Source organism: Thunnus maccoyii, chromosome 9 (genome assembly GCF_910596095.1).
Source record: "Thunnus maccoyii chromosome 9, fThuMac1.1, whole genome shotgun sequence".
In the NCBI taxonomy this organism is placed as follows: Eukaryota; Metazoa; Chordata; class Actinopteri; order Scombriformes; family Scombridae; genus Thunnus; species Thunnus maccoyii.
This window is the reverse complement of record NC_056541.1, coordinates 23,754,695-23,774,946: the sequence shown is the minus strand read 5'-3', so window position 1 is coordinate 23,774,946 and position 20,252 is coordinate 23,754,695. Positions and strand designations below refer to the sequence as shown.

Sequence of the window (20,252 nt, the reverse complement as noted above, 5' to 3'; positions counted from 1 at the left end):
ATATTGTAATATTGGGAATAGAGAAAAGAATACGTCATTGTGTACCAGTTGTAAGCAGAATGTATGTGAAAATGGTAAATAAAAAGAAAATTAAAAAACAAAAGAAATAATGTAAACTGCTGTAGTGAGTTGCTGATTTGGCTGAGGTTTTTGCTTGTGTTGCCAGGCTGATTATGCTGGTGAGTTTTTGTGTGGCTCTGAGTTCTGTCGGTTCTGTGCGCGGCTGTAGTAAATCGCCGTTGTTCTGTCCCTTGTTAGGCTTAAGAGCGGGTTCCCTTTGGTATTCTTTTGGGGGTTGTTAGTGTGGTGGGAACGTGGCTGGAGCAGTTGTCTGCTAAAGGAGCACTGAGCAATTGACAGTGACAGCTAAGAACAAAGCAGCACAGCCAGAGCCAAATATTTCTTCATAGAGAAATGAAAAGAAGATGTAGCATTTTGAACTCAATTCAAAAGGATTTCACACAATAATTGAACAAAATGCTACAATAGTACCTCCAACAAACAAAGGTAACAACAGACAAAAAGGTTCTGCTGATTATCAATATATTGGCAATAAAATACTTTGTCCTGTTTATTTACCACCAATAGCATGTGGTTATTGTATTCACACTTTCTGAGACAATTCATCAGTAGTTTGACATTTGAAACAACTGTTAAATGTGTAAGATTATTATTGTTGTTGAAAGTCTTCTTCTTCCATCTGAACTCACTCTTGAGACAGAAATCTATACAGGATACTTAGAACTGCAGCTATTACACAGATAACAAGGAGCTTGTTAAAACCTTCTCCACCTTCATTTAACTATTGGAAGTTAGATATAAACAGTATTTTAGAAATGGAAAGAACTTATACAATCAGAACTGCAAATACTTGAAACGATGAAATAAATGGATCAAAAATGAGGCTCACAGTTGAACAATATTGAGGTATTTATTTTTTTGAAAGGAGGCAGATCTTGAGATTCAGCCTTCAAGACTTGAAGTGTTTGAAGAGTAAAAGATGTAATCAAAAAAATGTTAAACATAAAGACCAAAGGACTTTTCAACATAGATAAATGAGTTAATCAGTGAGCTTGTTTGTCTCTATTTATTTTTATTTGTTTGTTTTTTCCTGTGTATGTGTGTAGGTATGTACAGATGTGTATGAATATACCAGCCTGTCCAATTTGGAGGACTTATTAGAGCATACATCATCAGACTACCTTATTCTTACTTTTTTTTCCTCACTATGAAATATATTAATATTGTAAGAATACTAGAACGCTATCATAACGTAAAATGTACTCATGCAATAAAATATAGGCTGTTTAAGAAATAGTCTTACCTCCTCTCCAGTAAATGGCTCATTTTCCTCCTGAATCTGTGAAAATATTCTGATACACACATCACTTGTGTATCTGCTAATTCCTGCTTTTAGTTGTTAAAAATCTTTTCATTTTTGTAAAATAATCAGTAATATTGATGTGTTCCAGTTCACCGGCTTACAAGCTGTCCCCCCACCTATTTGCTTCCCATTGCCACAACTCAGGCTCCCTTCTGCTCCTCATTTCTTTCTGATGTTTGTTTCTTTCCAAAAAGTTCATGAGCAACAGCTTCCCACACTGGTCTTCTAAGTCCTCAAATGTTGCATTGAGGACACCTGTCATTTCCCTCTCTGAATTAATGTCCTTGATGAGGTTCTTGTTGCGCACGGTAAGAGAGTCCAATTCATCTTTTTCCACCTTCAGGAGCTGTTTAAGTTTGTTTTCCTCCTCCTCGGCATTAGACTTCGCTAACTCATTCAAGTCCTGGTGTGTAGCAACCTGTAATCGAATGTCTTCAAGTTCTTTTAGTAGCGCTTGGTACTCTGCCTCCTCCTCCTGCTCCTTGGACCGGTCAGACAAATCAGTGGAGTTCTCATGTTCTTTGACACCTCCTTTGTCCTGCTCCGAGCTCTCCACCTCTGCCGTCAAGCTCACGACATTCATGGAGAGCTCCTGTCCACACATGTCCTCTTCTGGGACTCGTCTATTTATGTGCTCCAGTGGTTCTTTATCCTGGTAAGAAGTCCCCTTCTGCTTTGACTCCCAAAATGTGCGGGTCTTGAGGAAGTTCTCTCCCCTGCTCTGAAAAGCAGAGAGAGACTGCTCCTCAGACCCCGTTACTACTTCATGATAGGAAGGAGGCCTCAACAATTTCTTTCCAAAGTTTTGTTTGCCTCTTCCCATGGCCTCCTCCCCCTCCACTTTGCAGCTAACAGCCATATCACAGACATTCAAGTCCTTCTCTTTTTCAGTCTTACCCTTCTGCGAGCTCCCTTTCTCCTTCACCTCCCAAAATGTGCGGGTCTTGAGGAAGTTCTCTCCCCTGTTCTGAATAGCAGAGAGAGACTGCTCCTCAGACCCTGTTATTGCCTCTTGATAGGGAGGAAGCCTCAACAATTTAATTCCAAAGTTTTGTTTGCCTCTTCCCATGGCCTCCTCCTTCTCCACTTTGCATTTAACAGCCATGTCACAGACATTCAAGTCCTTGTCTTTTTCATTTTTGTCCTGCTGCAAGCTCCCCTTCTCCTTCACTTGCCAGAACTTTTTCCCCCTCAGAAAGCTCCCTTTCTGGCTTTGGTCCTCAGCATCTTCAGTCACTGGTGCACTGTGGAAATTCAGTACAACATTTTCTTCCTCCTTCTCCAGCTTCCTGTCAGGTGTAAAACTAGGGTCACTATTCTGTTTAAAGTCAGTTAACTTGGTTCGAAGTGCCTCATAGTCTCTGCGGAGTGCTGTGTTCTCTGTGCTGAGGGACGAAATAGTTTGATAGAGACTCTCAATGTGTTTCATTAGAGAATCATTATGTTGACACAGTGTCTGGATATTTCTGGAGCAGACGTCATTTTGTTGTTGCAGGCTGTAATGAGCTTGCAGGAGGCACTCGTAGGCCTCTGGTGTGATAGTTTGTTGATGAGGATCCATTTTGTCAGCTTCTTAATGTTTGGAAAAATATTATGGCTGTTTCAAATAAATTCTTGTTTTTGCTTGTAAAGTCTTAGGCGAGTCAAATTATTAGTATTACTAATAATCCTCCTGTGTCTAATAACTGTGTTGGTAGGAAATGTGATTTCAGGTTGACCCTCAGCTTGTTGCCTGCCTTTGATACGTCATAAAGGTTGCTTGCGTCAACAGAAGGACGAATGAGTCTACGTAGCAGTGGGCGGGGCTACCGACATTCATTTGACGTTGTGTTTTTTTTAATTTTGTGTTTGCGTTTGTGGAGATACTAACAGTCCGGCCACCGTAGCCTAATTACGGAATTTCCGTATGCACATCTGTAGTAAGAAAAAAAATCTAAGGACCCCCGATGATAATAGATAGCCTAACATTTTTAATCATGTGCTCACAAGATAAGAAAATATCACCTTTCGGGACTCCGTAATAATCAAAATTAGAACAACAAAAGTTAAATAAACTGTTCTATTGTTGTTGTTGTTGTTTTTTTACATGTATTACATGTATTTACAAAGACTCATAATTCTACTTAATAATTCTTTTTATTATCTCCGTGCGTAATAACTGCGCTTTTGCGGAGCATTTCCCAAACTGCGGACTGCGGATCTAACTCGTATGTGTCCTGTTGGCTGGAGATCATCAGATGCATGAAATCTCCGAAGACGCTGTGTTTTGAGTTGGATTATAGCTGTAAAACCCCAAATGTCCTGATAGCAGATTTAATCCCATTCTGCTGATTGTAGTTTCTTGAATTTGCTCCAGTTTGTTTCTAAACAAATTATTGATTAAAAACGAGGAAATTCGCTTAATCTTCAAAGAGTTTATGACAGTGTCTTTGTTGGAAAAACGGTAATAATGTTTTGTGCAGTGTGCGTGATTTTAATGTGTTGCTAGTACATCATTTTCTTATAGAGATATTTGACAATATAATAATAAAGAATCCTCAAAAAAGACAGAAGTAGGCCTATGTATTTAAAAAATGTTAATGTCTCTGCTTGTTGCAACACTATTTGCAGTTATTTGATGCTCACACTGAGGGAAATATTCACGATTATGCTGTTTGTTAGAGATGTCTTATAAATATGTATTTTGTTAGTTTGTTGATCTCAATAGTTTTAAATAAATCATGTTTTAGACCTTGGAAACTGGGCTCCTGCTATTTCATCTCTACTTGTGTCCCTGTGGGTTGAAACGGCAACACGTGAGATGAAGGCATCCCTAACTCAAAGCCACGAGTATTATTTCATCCTCACAATTCAGCTATATATTCATCTAAGATGTCAAAACAGCTGTGTGTCACTCTATAAAGGCCAGCTCCTCCCCAGACTGGAAACAGTACATATTTTTGGACACAGAGTAGCCTACATACAATGTTGAGATTTGGCACATATGTACAATAAGCAAGCAAACAAAGATAATAACAAACAAAAAGGTTCTGCTGATTATCAGTATATTGGCAATAAAATGCTTTGTCCCGTTTATTTACCACCAGCAGCATGAGGTTATTGTATTCACACTTTCTCAGACAATTCATCAGTAGTGTGACGTTCAAAACAGCTTTTAAATGTGTAAAATTATTATTATTTTAGTCAACAGTCTTCTCAAGTCACAAATGTCTGATTTATTGTAATTACTGTGCAAACAAAACTGTAGAGCTGATAACTACATTAATGAGGTTATTTTGTTTGAAATTTAGAAGTTCTCTTTTTTCAAGACAAATTAAGTTATGTAAAAAAAAGTGCCAGTGAATAACGAATGAGTGCATTAATGAATGAATTAATAAATCAAATTCTGAGCCTGACCTCCTAAGAAAAACAACACTTCGGGTGTCAATTGCCAAAAACGACCTATAATCACGTTTGAGTGACAGACGCCATCCAGCAGCCATAGTAATTATGACCCAGAGAAGGCACAGTTTAGATGAAGTCCATATAAGGTGACAAATTTCCACCTTATATGTACTTCTTTGGGTGAAGCCCCAAGGAAGTGCACCAGGCTTGTCAGTACCTTAATTAGTGTGCAAACACAAATACAAGTCGACTTAAAGGGGTACTCCAGTAATTTAGTATTGCGCTATCATCAATAAAAATGATTAAACAGATTTAAAGTGAATGGTCAACACTGAAGTAGCAGAAGCCAAGATAGTGTGGGTAAATCCCCAAAAACACTAGAACTTGCCTCCTAAATGCCCAAATCTTTCAAACCACACACCTCAAGTTTGCGTTCTGTCAAAAAATTTACATCTCAAGTCCAAGCTGAGATGATTACATCATCAGGATCGTTTTATCAAATCAAACTTTGGAAAGCTTCCTCCAGAGCCACAGAAAAAATCATACGACTGTTTTCACAGTCTGAGTAGTACTTCTCTGGACAAATAAACTGAACTTTGAATAATAATAAATAATAAAGAAATGTATGATTTGTTTATCTGAAATGTGATTTGTAGAAGTATGTTATTTTCAATAATTCAGCTCTTGATCATGCATTTAAACAAACATTTCATTGTTGTGAGAAGCCAGTGAGGGAGCACATCTGCTTCTCTCTCTCCACAGTTCAACAACAACAATAAAAGAAAATACATTCATACTCCATCATTTCCCTACTGCAGCATAAATTGGACACTCTACGGTGGGGTCGTCCTTCTTGTGCACTATGTACACACATGCTACTGGGTCAAACACTGACACACAGCTGTCTGGGGGTGGAATACCTGCAAATATACAGTAAACACACAATTAACAATAGAATATGTAGATACAGAAATACTTTTCTTCTCATGTAAACACTGTAATGTTGTGATCTGAGAACTTATGCAGCGCAACATCCACCGCAATCACAGTCCATACATTTCCTGTTTCTCCATGAAGATCCTACAGGATGCCATGTTTTATCAATGCCGTCCTGACAATGAGTCATGCCTGTGGATGTAAAGAAAAACTGTTAATATTAAAACATTTTCAGTACAATCATAATGTGGCATTTTTGTGTGAATCTTTGATATTTTACAAATGAAGAAAACTTGTGTGTGTATGTACTTTAAATAGACAGTATGTCTGTGTGTGTGCGTGCTTGTTTCTCTTTACCTGGTTTTATGCTCTTGTGACGACCCCTTCGCTCCACTAGGTGCTCTTGTGTTCCGTTTCCTGGTTTCATTTTGTCTTGCAGGATCCGGGGCAGGGCGGAGGTTCGTCATCACCATCATGAGCCACACCTGGGCCCGGTGTGGTCTCGAGTATAAAGTTTGGCCTTCCACAGAGCTCTCTTTCTTCATCATCTTCATCGTTTTCTGTTTGCTGCCACACACTCAAAAATGATTCAAGCCCCTCTTAGAGGTGACACATTACTATATTGTTTGCCAAATGAAAATATATTAAATCCAACAAAAATCAAATATGTTTTTAAAAAAATGTAACCTAAAATCAGTTAATTGAGTCCCCTGTGCCACACTTCAACCCAAAATGAACAAGTTGAACTATGTAAGCACGCGCGGGAGTTCACTCTCCCTGACGTTGCCAAGCAGTGAGCGTCCGCCATTTCCAGCCTCTGCTTAAGACCGCAAGAGTGGCGTTTCGGGTGCAAGTTGTTTTTCTGGGTAAGTGTTCGGTCTTTTTTGTTTATTCATTGGGCCTTATAGATTCCAGTGAAATAACGTGCGTGACTTAGATGGACGTGTGTGCACTTGTCGTGATACAGTAGAGAAGAAATTTCACTTGGTTTATTTTTAGGTCGGAGTTGGCCGGTGGTGGCTACAGAAGCCTCATTTGAGTTTTCAGCTAACATTACTAACTAAAGTGGTGGGCAAGCACAGACATAACATTGTTTTCATGTGCTCCTATCGTGTACCGGATTGAATGTGTGAACGTTGTGAGCGCATGCACACAGTGACACAGTGTCGGGGTTCAGAAGACGAGACGGACACTGAGAGGCAAAGCACAGTAGCGATCAGCTCAGTGTCCGGTTTGCCGGTGTCGCAACACCAGTTATACAAACTCTAGTTAACAGATGCTTCTGAATTCGTCACATACAGCCGTTATCTTGTTCGTTGAGCTTTGAAAAGGTAAGCGGTGAAGAAAGTCGGATTTTTAAATTAAAACCAGACCGCGTCTGGTTAAAAGCTAACGGCTAATCCGAGCACCTGTTAGCTAGCAAGCAAGCTAAGGCAGGTTTAGCCCGAGCGGTTAACTGCGCGCGCGCCTGCGTGCCTGCATATCCCTGTGTGCGGCTCTGTGTGTCTGTGCACTAATTTGATCTTGTGTATTTGTCTTTAGTATTTCCTGTTTGTATATTAGAACCTATATCTTGTTTTGTTTTTTTATTTTAAGAGACCTCAATACGTCAAGTTTATTTTCAAAAAAAGGTCAATAAATGCATCGTGTTTGCAAAGTCAAAACATTCTCATCTAAATAATAGTGATTTTAATACTGGCCGACCCCATGATTATTGTTAATATTATTCCTAATGTACTTGATATAACATTTATCTAAAAAGAAACAGAACAAAAGAGTAAAATTTGGTTGACATGCTTTCATGATTTGATCTTACATGTAGCTTCAGAATTGCTTTACAAATGATAGTTACTCATAATGTTATTGTTTTTATGCGTACATTGGCCAGTGTTTAAATGCAATTTTAACACGAAACAATCCTGTAGAGCAGTGATTATTGAAGTGAAGCCCTGAAGGCCCTGCAGGTGGGCTTTGAAAAGATCATGTAAAATATGCAGATAAAACATTTTTAAGTTCCAGTTTTACAAGTTTGAAATGATCATAAAATATGTATGATTTATTCATAAAACACTATTAAAACTGTTTTTTAAACAAAAAGTTGTCTACCCCAGCTTTAAGTATGCATTCATTTTAAATTCATAACTGAATAATGATTACATGTTAATAAAATCTAAAATATTTACATTTTCATCGCCAGTAAGGCTGTTTGATCACACACAAGTCAAATGAAAACCATATTGTACAGGTGGCAACACACTCAGGTTTGACAAGGTGACCATGACCACTGAGCTAAGTTGAACAGGAAAATAAAGTATTAAACATCAAGACTTAAAAAGTATCTAGTACAGAGTACTCTAAGTACTTTTGCATTAGTACCATCAGCTTTATTTATAATTAAAAATATTTCAGTATCTGTATTCTTACCACGACTCTCCAGAGTAGAGGTAATCTACACAATGACTAAATTACAGAAATGTGAGTTGATTCATTATTTACTTCTACCCCTGTTGTTGACTGTTTTTATTTATCCATGGTAATTAATGATGTAAATTTGTAACTCATATTTGTTATAGCCCCGCAACTTTAAATGAGAGTAATAACAAACAATAAATAAATGGCTTTTTTGTCCTGTTTTTTTCAAGGTGAATGATGAGTTCTTGAGGATCACCACAAAGCCGTTGCAATCGAAGTTCCTGGCCCAGCTGGACCACTTCTCAGAAGCTTCTCCAAATATTCCAAAACAGAGGAGTGAAGGGACAGAAGATAAAGAACATCCTGGCAATAAAAGATGCGGTTAGTGAAAATGCAATGGTTATCCTTCAGCTTTATTTGGGAGGATATTTTAAGATTTTATTGTATGTAGATAGATGTTCATTTAAACATATTTGATCAATATTATGATACAAACTTAATTGTCCTTATTTGAACAAGTATACAACAATACTGCAATCATGTGCTACACACACCAAAAACACTGCACTTCCACAACCTGTTTTACTCCCCGTTCCCCCATTGCACCCATACCGGACTAAATATTCTCTTGCTTTATGGCCTGTGTTTTAGTGTGACGACATCAACATCAGGAGGGAGTGTATCCTCAAAAGCGTTGTTGTCTACCTCAGTGGGGATCCAAACTCTCTCTTCAAGGAGTACCTTGTAAGTCTGTGTAGTGCAGAGCAGTGTTCCCAGTTACTTCCCTCAGTAGCACACTATTATGGAATAGGATGAGCTACAATATTAATGAATGTGTAGATATCTATTAGTGATGCTAAGCATTGTATGTAACATGGATGTTGTGTTTTTCTGGTTTTTAGCCCTCTGCTGCTGAGGATGCTGAGAATGACACTACAGTTATGGGCATTTACACTTTCTGAAGAAATGAGTTTGGTGAGCCTGACGACGTGGAGGTTGTCATTGAAGGTGTGAAAGTCCTCTCCAATGTGGAAAATGTCATACTGGCTTTCATCTTACTGTTTGGGCTAATCTATGCTCTAGTTCTCAGTTACCCAGACAACCTGAAATACACATTTGAGTTTGTGCAGAAAATCCTTATGAATCTGAATGGACACAAGGTTAACACCAAAATACAGCAACTGAAAATCAAGCTGTTCATGTAAAAGGAGACACAGGTGACAAATGACAGTGGGACTGGGAATTTGTTGTTGTTTTGTTTTGTTTTGTTTTTATCTGAACTGAGCCTGGGGTCCGTTTCACAAAGCAGGTTTAGTGAAAACTCAGTCTGTTAACCCTGAAATGAGGGGAAACTGAGTTTTCCGTTTCAAAAAGGGAGGTAACTCAAACCAGAGAAAGAGGGGTAACTCTAGCCTGTCTCAGAGAGAGAGGTAACTTAAGCTCTCGGTCAGTTACCGTAGTAACAGAATATGAACCTAACCTGGTCGGGACCAGGTTTTTCTCAATGAACCTCGAGTTTCTCTCTGTCTTCCACCCTCTTTCAGAGCCACACACTCCATTTGATTTCCTCATTCATTCTGTCAGCAGGCGAGTTTTGGCGTAGCCTAGTTCTGCCGTCTGTCATTTTAAAAAAACATTTAAAAAAAAAAAATCAGAGTCAGTATATTAGAAGTCCATTAGGCAAAGTAGGTGGTGACTTTTTTTCACTAACATGGCATGTCCTTTTGATAACAATCCTGTGGATGAAGGTGCAGCATTACTGCGCAGAGAATTAAATATTCGTCGAGAGATGGTTATCAGACCGCGCATAGATGTTCTAGCATTTCCAGACAATTATCTTTTTGAGCGGTACCGTTTCACGTCACAGTCCATCATCTACATACACAACCTAATCCGTCCTTACATTTGCAACATTACCAATCATAGTCATGCTCTCACATCCCAGTAGATATTGTGTGTTGCACTGCGTTTCTCTGCAAACAAGTTTTCGGAGCCAGCCACTGGCCTTCCTAAATTCTGGCTTAAGACCAGCTTGTCTGCCTCCGTTAGAGGTGGTGGTGGTGCTGGGCCACCACCCGTTTTACGGGCATCTGCCTTCTTTCTGTTGGCTGAGTAGAAGTCTGTGTTAGTTTAAATAGGCTTAATTATTTAACAGAACCTGATATAGATGAGAAGACAGATAAAACAGCTGCACAGTCAGCCACTTAATATTTACGTTACAATGTAAAACATGATCAAAATGAGGTACCCCCATGAGATTATGCTGAGGTTTTACTTGTTTGAACAATGTTTTTATATTTCATCCTAAACTGCTGCCAAGTGCGCTTCTCCCCCGCGGGATTGCACCTAAATGAAATAAATTAATAGGCGACCATTCAAGCAGTTTTCCCCTGTAATATTATTGTGATTGCAAAGAACTACATTTAAACTTACGCATTGACCCGAGCAGCAATGTTCTCCCATGCAAGATTTCTAGTTCTAGTGGGGCGAAAAACGCAGCCCTCCTCTTCCCCGTTGCCATGGTGACTCGTTGAATTGGGGCTCCATTGGTGCTGGCTTTTTATAGTAGTGGTGCACGCGCTTAACTCCAGGTGAAACTACTCCGAGTTGATTAAAACGACACAAATCGGCTGTTCTGGAACCAGAAACTCAGAGTTTCATATCTCAGAGTTCAGGATTAGACTCAGAGTTTGTTGAACCTGCTTTGTGAAACGAACCCCTGGTCTGAACTTAGCCAAACCTGGTCTGCACTGAACTGAGTTTGTACTGAACAAGAGTCTGCACTGAACCAAACCTGGTCTGAATGGTTGATAATTGTCATTGTCAAGTAAAAACCACCAATCTTTGAAAGTGTAAAAGTTTCATGAGCAAAGTATAACAGCCAGTTTTGTGGCAATGATATTTTTCAGATGATTCAGTGGCATTGTAAATCTTTTGTTTGGATTAACAACTTTGAGAATTTCTTAAGTCTTAAAAGAACACACCCTCTTTCATTTGGAGATGTGGTATTGGTTGGTCAGTGAGCCAGTGGGAGTGGGGTATTCTGTAATTGCTCCCCCTGGTATTTTGCTGCCTGGAGCAGTTGTCTAAACTTGTTATCCTGTTCAGTTTTTATTGCTTTTAAATAAAAGCACCTCAACAGGTATAGTCTCATGTGTTTCCTAAGGGGTGAGGGGTTAATTTCACTCATTTTATTTCCAATTAGTTATACATTTTTTAGGTTGAACAAACACAAATCATTTTAACTACTTTAATGTAGTTTTTAATTTTTAATTTTATTTAAGCTCTATTTGACACAAATGAGTAGAACTAACTGGATTAAAATATATTACATAGATGTTTTTAGTTTGAGTTGAACCAACAGGAGAAAAGCAAGTTGGACAAACTCAAATACATTATAATGCATAAATGTACTTGGTTTGAGTTGGGGCTACATATATTTATTGGATGGAAATTCTGCCCACAATTTAATTGAGTTCATCCAATGAGTTATTTTTTTGAGTGCACACCCACACACATCCACACATGCCTACACTACTGATTACTGACTTCCACATTTTTTCCGTTCTCATTTATTATTTTGTAAAATAAAACACTTATCCTTAGTTGCAAACTCGTCTGGTCCCCCATGTTTGTAGCAGCCTATGAGCCGGGCTGTGACATATGGGGGCTCGTTTAATCTTTGTTGACCCAGGGTTAGCGTGACGTTGGAGATCAGCTCTAGCGTAGTAAGCTGTGTACCTCGTTTTATGAATGGGTTTTATGAATTGGCGGAGCTGCAGAGGCGGGTTGAGACCAGAATGACGGACTTGGAGGGCCGCGAGAGGAGGGAAAATGTCCGCATCCATGGGGTGAAGGAAGGTGCGGAGAATAATGCTCAATCAATGATCACGTTCATCGAAAACCTCCTTGGGGAGAAGCTAGATTTACCCCCATCACTTGAGTTAAAGATTGAAAGAGCCCATCGGGCTTTAGTCTCCCAATCTCCAAGATCCATCGTGATGAAGTTGCAAAGTTTCCGCAGTAAGGAAGAACTTATCAAGATTGCGTGGCAGAAAAAGGGTGTCATATATGAGGGGAGGAAGGTGTTTCTAGACCACGACTATGCACCAGAGGTCCTGAGAAAACGCAAGGAAGACACGGAGGCAAAAAAGGTACTGAGAGAAAAGAAAATACGTTTTCAGACACCTTTCCCAGCAAAACTCCCGGTGTTTGATTTCAGGGAATATCTAATTTGAAAAGATATGTGACAGGGGACAAAGAGGGTAGATACATCATGGTTAAGGGGAAACTTGAGGGGGAGGTGGTAACTTTTTTTAACATCTATGCCCCACCAGGCTCGGATTGGAAGTTTTATAGACAGATGTTTGAATTGATGACACTAGAGGCAGAGGGTATTTTGATTGCTGGAGGCGATTTGAACCAGACTAAACCCACAGCTGGATGCCTCAGGAGGTGGAATACAAAAAAGTGCAATCAGTCAAAAAATTAAGATGATGTGTGAACTGGGAAATGTAGACATTTGGAGGGATCAAGAATCCCACAAGTAAGGATTACACTTACTATTCATCACCACACAACATATAAACAAGGATTGATTATTTCCTGATGTATAATAAAGATAGACATAGGGTAGAAAATTGTGATATAGGAGTAAGGGATCTATCAGACCATAGCCCTCTTTACTTAACACTACGTCTGGCGAGCGAGAAAAAAACAATCTGGAGATTAAACTCAAACATGTTAAGAGGACACACAAAGGAAGAAATAGTGAAGGAACTTCAGACATATATAGAGGATAATGACAATGGTGAGGTGTCTCCGTCTGTACTGTGGGATGCGTGTAAGGCCGTGATGAGAGGGAAGCTAATAGCCAAATCAGCATATTTAAAAAAGATGAGACAGCTACAACTTGACACATTAAAATCAGATCTAAAAAGGCTAGAAAGAGAACATAAAGATATATTGGAAGAGGACATATATCAGGAAATAAAGATCCGCGTACAAGATCAACAGTCGACAAAACAGGAAATACAAAAATGCTTTGAAACTTATTATAAAAACTTATATGCTCTACTGAAAGCTAGCGATAAAACCCAGATGGATCAATTTTTGGAGAACTTAAATTTACCAAATGTAACAGAAGAACAGAATGAGGCTTTAACTGCTGAAATTACAGAAGAGGAAGTTAATAAAGCAATCTCAAATCTTGAGGCCAACAAGTCCCCGGGTGCAGACGGATATATACAGCAGAATGGTACAGAATATTTAAGGTAACATTAATCCCACTTCTGCGGAAAGCATTTAACTGGGTGTTGAAGGAAGGGGGAAATTCCTCACTCATGGAGAGAAGCCATCATCTCTGTAATTCTGAAGGGGGGAAAGGATGAGCAGGAATGCTCCAGTTATAGGCCTATTAGCGTCCTCAACCAAGATTATAGATTGTTTACAGCCATTTTAGCCCGACGACTAGAAAAAATTCTGCCAGAAGTAATACATTTAGACCTGACGGGATTCATAAAACAAAGACAGACGCAAGACAATATCAGGCGCACCCTACATGTTATGCAACATGTAATCAAAAATAAAATAGAGACGGTAGTGGTGGGAATAGATGTGGAAAAAGCTTTTGATTTGGTGGGGTGGGACCTCCTATATAAAGTGCTGGAGCGGTTCAATTTTCATAAGACATTTATTAAAGTCATAAAGGCCCTGTATAATAAACCAACAGCTAGGATCAGGATCAATGGGAGTCTTTCAAAGGTTTTCACACTAGAACGAGGCTGTCGTTAAGGTTGCTCAGCGAGTCCTCTTCTCTCTGCTATATTTTTGGAACCTCTAAGCAATTGGATAAAACACAATGAAAATATTACAGGTGTAGATATAGGGGGAGGGGTTCAAAAGATAGCTCTATTTGCAGATGACATACTAATGTATTTAACAAGCCCAGATATGTCCTTCCCTGCACTTATGACAACCCTCACAGATTATGGTCATTTATCAGGCTATAAAATAAATATACAAAAAACTCAGGTTATTCCTTTCAACTATAGACCAGGCCAAGCGATTAGGGACAATTACAAAATTAATTGGGAATCAAAATCATTAAAATATTTGGGAGTTAATCTACTTCAAGACTTAGGACAATTGAAGTCCATCAACTACGATCCATTGCTCAGTAGAATTAAATCAGATATTAACAGGTGGAATCTGAAAAATTAACGTACTGCTGAGGATTTTGTACCTGTTCCAGAGTCTACCAGTGGAGTTAAAAGAAGATGAATTTAGGGAATGGAATAAAACGATCTCTAGATACATTTGGGAGGGGAAAAGACGGAGGATCAGGTACAGAACGCTGCAGTTACCCAAAAACAAAGGAGGGTTAGGACTTCCACGCCTGAAGAGCTACTACCAAGCTGCACAAATAAAAACATTGTTGAATATATACAATCCTTACTACTCAGTGAGATGGAAAGAGATAGAGGCCGGCACAACAGATGGGGTCCCAATACAGGCTATAATAGGGGACAATACCCTGAGAAAGCACATTAGAGAAGGGGCAAACCCATGGTTGGATATATCACTGAAGATCTGGTTCAATTTAATCACTCAAAGTAGATTATTAAAATGGATTGGGTTTGATTCTGAATTCATGCCAAATAGAATAGATAAGAGTTTTAAAAATTGGGAAAGGGGACCTACAATATTCTTGGAGCTCTTAAGTAAGAAGAAAATTAAAAGTTTTCAGGAGATAAAAGACCAATGACAAATTCGGATCAATATAGGTATTTGCAATTACGGAACTATCTAGAGCAAACAATGAGGGGGGTCATAAACAGGAGGAGGACAGAAATTATTGAGATGTTTACTGCAACATATGAATAAAAATTGGGAACAAAGCTTATTTCAAGACTATATAAGGGAGTGGAGGACTTAAAGGGAACAGACACAGTGTATATAAAAGAGAGGTGGGAGAGGGATGCAAATATTGTTATATCAGTGGATGAATGGGAAGAGATAAATGAACAGCAATGGAGAACAACCTGTTCTTTATCTTGGAGAGAACATGGGTGGAAGAATATTATAAGATTTTTTAGAACACCAGCACTGTCAAAGTATCACGATACAAAGTACTGGAGATTGTGTGGAGCTGAGAAAGCTGACCACTTCCATGTGTTCTGGAGTTGTCCCTCCATTCGTACCTACTGGCAGGAGCTTAAGAAGTGTATGGATAAAGTATTGAAGGTAAATCTTCCACTTACATTTGAGGTGTTATACTTGGGGATACTGGGCATAGATTTAACAAGATTTGGGGACAAATATATTTACAGAACAATGTTGATTGCAAGTAAAAAAGCGATTACCAGAAAGTGGTTGAAGAATGAGGTACCTAAGGTCGAGGACTGGGTTGAGGTTATGTACAATATATATGGGATGGAAAAGTTAACTTTCTCTGTGAGACTGGAGATGGACAGATTTGAAAGAATTTGGGAAAATTGGATAGAGTACATAAAACTAGACTTTATCTGAGATGTACATCATAGGAACAAAGACCCCTAGTTCATATTTCATAGCTACAGATGTTGAAAGGTTCTGTTTTTTTTTGTTTTATTCTATTTCACAATATCTGCAATATCGATCACATGGTAGAACTCTGTTAATTCAACTGGCCATGAGGTATGGGAGATTGTGAATAACTGTTGTGCTCTGGACATGTGTATATGTATCCATGTATGTATATATAGCTATAGGTATATGAATAATATATTTTATTTTATCCTACTTTTCCTCTTGATATGTATGAGTAGGCACAGTTATTCTCTATCTGGATCCAAAGTAAAAGACTAAGGAAGACTGTCATGTTTAATTGAATAATATTGTAATATTGGGAATAGAGAAAAGAATACGTCATTGTGTACCAGTTGTAAGCAGAATGTATGTGAAAATGGTAAATAAAAAGAAAATTAAAAAACAAAAGAAATAATGTAAACTGCTGTAGTGAGTTGCTGATTTGGCTGAGGTTTTTGCTTGTGTTGCCAGGCTGATTATGCTGGTGAATTTTTGTGTGGCTCTGAGTTCTGTCGGTTCTGTGCGCGGCTGTAGTAAATCGCCGTTGTTCTGTCCCTTGTTAGGCTTAAGAGCGGGTTCCCTTTGGTATTCTTTTGGGGGTTGTTAGTGTGGTGGGAACGTGGCTGGAGCAGTTGTCTGCTAAAGGAGCACTGAGCAATTGACAGTGACAGCTAAGAACAAAGCAGCACAGCCAGAGCCAAATATTTCTTCATAGAGAAATGAAAAGAAGATGTAGCATTTTGAACTCAAATTCAAAAGGATTTCACACAATAATTGAACAAAATGCTACAATAGTACCTCCAACAAACAAAGGTAACAACAGACAAAAAGGTTCTGCTGATTATCAATATATTGGCAATAAAATACTTTGTCCTGTTTATTTACCACCAATAGCATGTGGTTATTGTATTCACACTTTCTGAGACAATTCATCAGTAATTTGACATTTGAAACAACTGTTAAATGTGTAAGATTATTATTGTTGTTGAAAGTCTTCTCAAGTATCACCATCTGAACTCACTCTTGAGACAGAAATCTATACAGGATACTTAGAACTGCAGCTATTACACAGATAACAAGGAGCTTGTTAAAACCTTCTCCACCTTCATTTAACTATTGGAAGTTAGATATTTCAGTATTTTAGAAATGGAAAGAATAACTTATACAATCAGAACTGCAAATACTTGAAACAATGAAATAAATGGATCAAAAATGAGGCTCACAGTTGAACAATATTGAGGTATTTATTTTTTTGAAAGGAGGCAGATCTTGAGATTCAGCCTTCAAGACTTGAAGTGTTTGAAGAGTAAAAGATGTAATCAAAAAAATGTTAAACATAAAGACCAAAGGACTTTTCAACATAGATAAATGAGTTAATCAGTGAGTTTGTTTGTCTCTATTTATTTTTATTTGTTTGTTTTTTCTTGTGTATGTGTGTAGGTATGTACAGATGTGTATGAATATACCAGCCTGTCCAATTTGGAGGACTTATTAGAGCATACATCATCAGACTACCTTATTCTTACTTTTTTTTCCTCACTATGAAATATATTAATATTGTAAGAATACTAGAACGCTATCATAACGTAAAATGCACTAATGCAATAAAATATAGGCTGTTTAAGAAATAGTCTTACCTCCTCTCCAGTAAATGGCTCATTTTCCTCCTGAATCTGTGAAAATATTCTGATACACACATCACTTGTGTATCTGCTAATTCCTGCTTTTAGTTGTTAAAAATCTCCTTTTCATTTTTGTAAAATAATCAGTAATATCGATGTGTTCCAGTTTACAGGCTTACAAGCTGTCCCCCCACCTATTTGCTTCCCATTGCCACAACTCAGGCTCCCTTCTGCTCCTCATTTCTTTCTGATGTTTGTTTCTTTCCAAAAAGTTCATGAGCAACAGCTTCCCACACTGGTCTTCTAAGTCCTCAAATGTTGCATTGAGGACACCTGTCATTTCCCTCTCTGAATTAATGTCCTTGATGAGGTTCTTGTTGCGCGCGGTAAGAGAGTCCAATTCGTCTTTTTCCACCTTCAGGAGCTGTTTAAGTTTGCTTTCCTCCTCCTCGGCATTAGACTTCGCTAACTCATTCAAGTCCTGGTGTGTAGCAACCTGTAATCGAATGTCTTCAAGTTCTTTTAGTAGCGCTTGGTACTCTGCCTCCTCCTCCTGCTCCTTGGACCGGTCAGACAAATCAGTGGAGTTCTCATGTTCTTTGACACCTCCTTTGTCCTGCTCCGAGCTCTCCACCTCTGCCGTCAAGCTCACGACATTCATGGAGAGCTCCTGTCCACACATGTCCTCTTCTGGGACTCGTCTATTTATGTGCTCCAGTGGTTCTTTATCCTGGTAAGAAGTCCCCTTCTGCTTTGACTCCCAAAATGTGCGGGTCTTGAGGAAGTTCTCTCCCCTGCTCTGAAAAGCAGAGAGAGACTGCTCCTCAGACCCCATTACTACTTCATGATAGGAAGGAGGCCTCAACAATTTCTTTCCAAAGTTTTGTTTGCCTCTTCCCATGGCCTCCTCCCCCTCCACTTTGCAGCTAACAGCCATATCACAGACATTCAAGTCCTTCTCTTTTTCAGTCTTACCCATCTGCGAGCTCCCTTTCTCCTTCACCTCCCAAAATGTGCGGGTCTTGAGGAAGTTCTCTCCCCTGTTCTGAATAGCAGAGAGAGACTGCTCCTCAGACCCTGTTATTGCCTCTTGATAGGGAGGAAGCCTCAACAATTTAATTCCAAAGTCTTGTTTGCCTCTTCCCATGGCCTCCTCCTTCTCCACTTTGCATTTAACAGCCATGTCACAGACATTCAAGTCCTTGTCTTTTTCATTTTTGTCCTGCTGCAAGCTCCCCTTCTCCTTCACTTGCCAGAACTTTTTCCCCCTCAGAAAGCTCCCTTTCTGGCTTTGGTCCTCAGCATCTTCAGTCACTGGTGCACTGTGGAAATTCAGTACAACATTTTCTTCCTCCTTCTCCAGCTTCCTGTCAGGTGTAAAACTAGGGTCACTATTCTGTTTAAAGTCAGTGAACTTGGTTCGAAGTGCCTCATAGTCTCTGCGGAGTGCTGTGTTCTCTGTGCTGAGGGACGAAATAGTTTGATAGAGACTCTCAATGTGTTTCATCAGAGAATCATTATGTTGACACAGTGTCTGGATGTTTCTGGAGCAGACATCATTTTGTTGTTGCAGGCTGTAATGAGCTTGCAGGAGGCACTCGTAGGCCTCTGGTGTGATAGTCTGTTGATGAGGATCCATTTTGTCAGCTTCTTAATGTTTGGAAAAATATTATGGCTGTTTCAAATAAATTCTTGTTTTTGCTTGTAAAGTCTTAGGCGAGTCAAATTATTAGTATTACTAATAATCCTCCTGTGTCTAATAACTGTGTTGGTAGGAAATGTGATTTCAGGTTGACCCTCAGCTTGTTGCCTGCCTTTGATACGTCATAAAGGTTGCTTGCGTCAACAGAAGGACGAATGAGTCTACGTAGCAGTGGGCGGGGCTACCGACATTCATTTGACGTTGTGTTTTTTTTTAATTTTGTGTTTGCGTTTGTGGAGATACTAACAGTCCGGCCACCGTAGCCTAATTACGGAATTTCCGTATGCACATCTGTAGTAAGAAAAAAAATCTAAGGACCCCCCGAAGATAATAGATAGCCTAACATTTTTAATCATGTGCTCACAAGATAAGAAAATATCACCTTTCGGGACTCCGTAATAATCAAAATTAGAACAACAAAAGTTAAATAAACTGTTCTATTGTTGTTGTTGTTTTTTACATGTATTACATGTATTTACAAAGACTCATAGTTCTACTTAATAATTCTTTTTATTATCTCCGTGCGTAATAACTGCGCTTTTGCGGAGCATTTCCCAAACTGCGGACTGCGGATCTAACTCGTATGTGTCCTGTTGGCTGGAGATCATCAGATGCATGAAAGCTCCGAAGACGTTGTGTTTGAGTTGGATTATAGCTGTAAAAACCCCAAATGTCCTGATAGCAGATTTAATCCCATTCTGCTGATTGTAGTTTCTTGAATTTGCTCCAGTTTGTTTCTAAACAAATTATTGATTAAAAATTAGGAAATTCGCTTAATCTTCAAAGAGTTTATGACAGTGTCTTTGTTGGAAAAACGGTAATAATGTTTTGTGCAGTGTGCGTGATTTTAATGTGTTGCTAGTACATCATTTTCTTATAGAGATATTTGACAATATAATAATAAAGAATCCTCAAAAAAGACAGAAGTAGGCCTATGTATTTAAAAAATGTTAATGTCTCTGCTTGTTGCAACACTATTTGCAGTTATTTGATGCTCACACTGAGGGAAATATTCACGATTATGCTGTTTGTTAGAGATGTCTTATAAATATGTATTTTGTTAGTTTGTTGATCTCAACAGTTTTAAATAAATCATATTTTAGACCTTGGAAACTGGGCTCCTGCTATTTCATCTCTACTTGTGTCCCTGTGGGTTGAAACGGCAACACGTGAGATGAAGGCATCCCTAACTCAAAGCCACGAGTATTGTTTCATCCTCACAATTCAGCTATATATTCATCTA

At 38.8% G+C, this 20,252-nt stretch overlaps 1 protein-coding gene and 1 long non-coding RNA gene across 4 annotated transcripts; one reads left to right on the top strand and one right to left on the bottom strand.

The window, feature by feature from the left end:
• Positions 1–849: 849 nt before the first annotated feature.
• On the bottom strand, positions 850–19,447 carry LOC121904635 (kinesin-like protein KIN-7O). 2 transcript variants are annotated; one of them, XM_042422473.1, is made up of 3 exons: positions 18,348–19,447; positions 18,075–18,101; positions 850–2,319 (listed from the first exon to the last, which is right to left on the bottom strand). In XM_042422473.1, the coding sequence occupies exons 1-3, from the start codon at positions 18,944–18,946 to the stop codon at positions 1,482–1,484; spliced, it is 1,464 nt and encodes a 487-aa protein (XP_042278407.1). In that variant the 5' UTR covers positions 18,947–19,447; the 3' UTR covers positions 850–1,481. The 2 variants fall into 2 exon arrangements, with proteins under 2 accessions (XP_042278407.1, XP_042278406.1); XM_042422472.1 differs by lacking the exons at positions 18,075–18,101; positions 18,348–19,447 and adding exons at positions 5,825–5,896; positions 6,062–6,150 and having other exon boundaries at positions 853–5,688.
• On the top strand, positions 6,486–9,434 carry LOC121904638. 2 transcript variants are annotated; one of them, XR_006098268.1, is made up of 4 exons: positions 6,486–6,570; positions 8,347–8,497; positions 8,768–8,860; positions 9,019–9,427. It is a non-coding gene; the product is annotated as an uncharacterized LOC121904638 (long non-coding RNA). The 2 variants fall into 2 exon arrangements; XR_006098269.1 differs by lacking the exon at positions 6,486–6,570 and adding an exon at positions 6,856–7,035 and having other exon boundaries at positions 9,019–9,434.
• Positions 19,448–20,252: the final 805 nt, after the last annotated feature.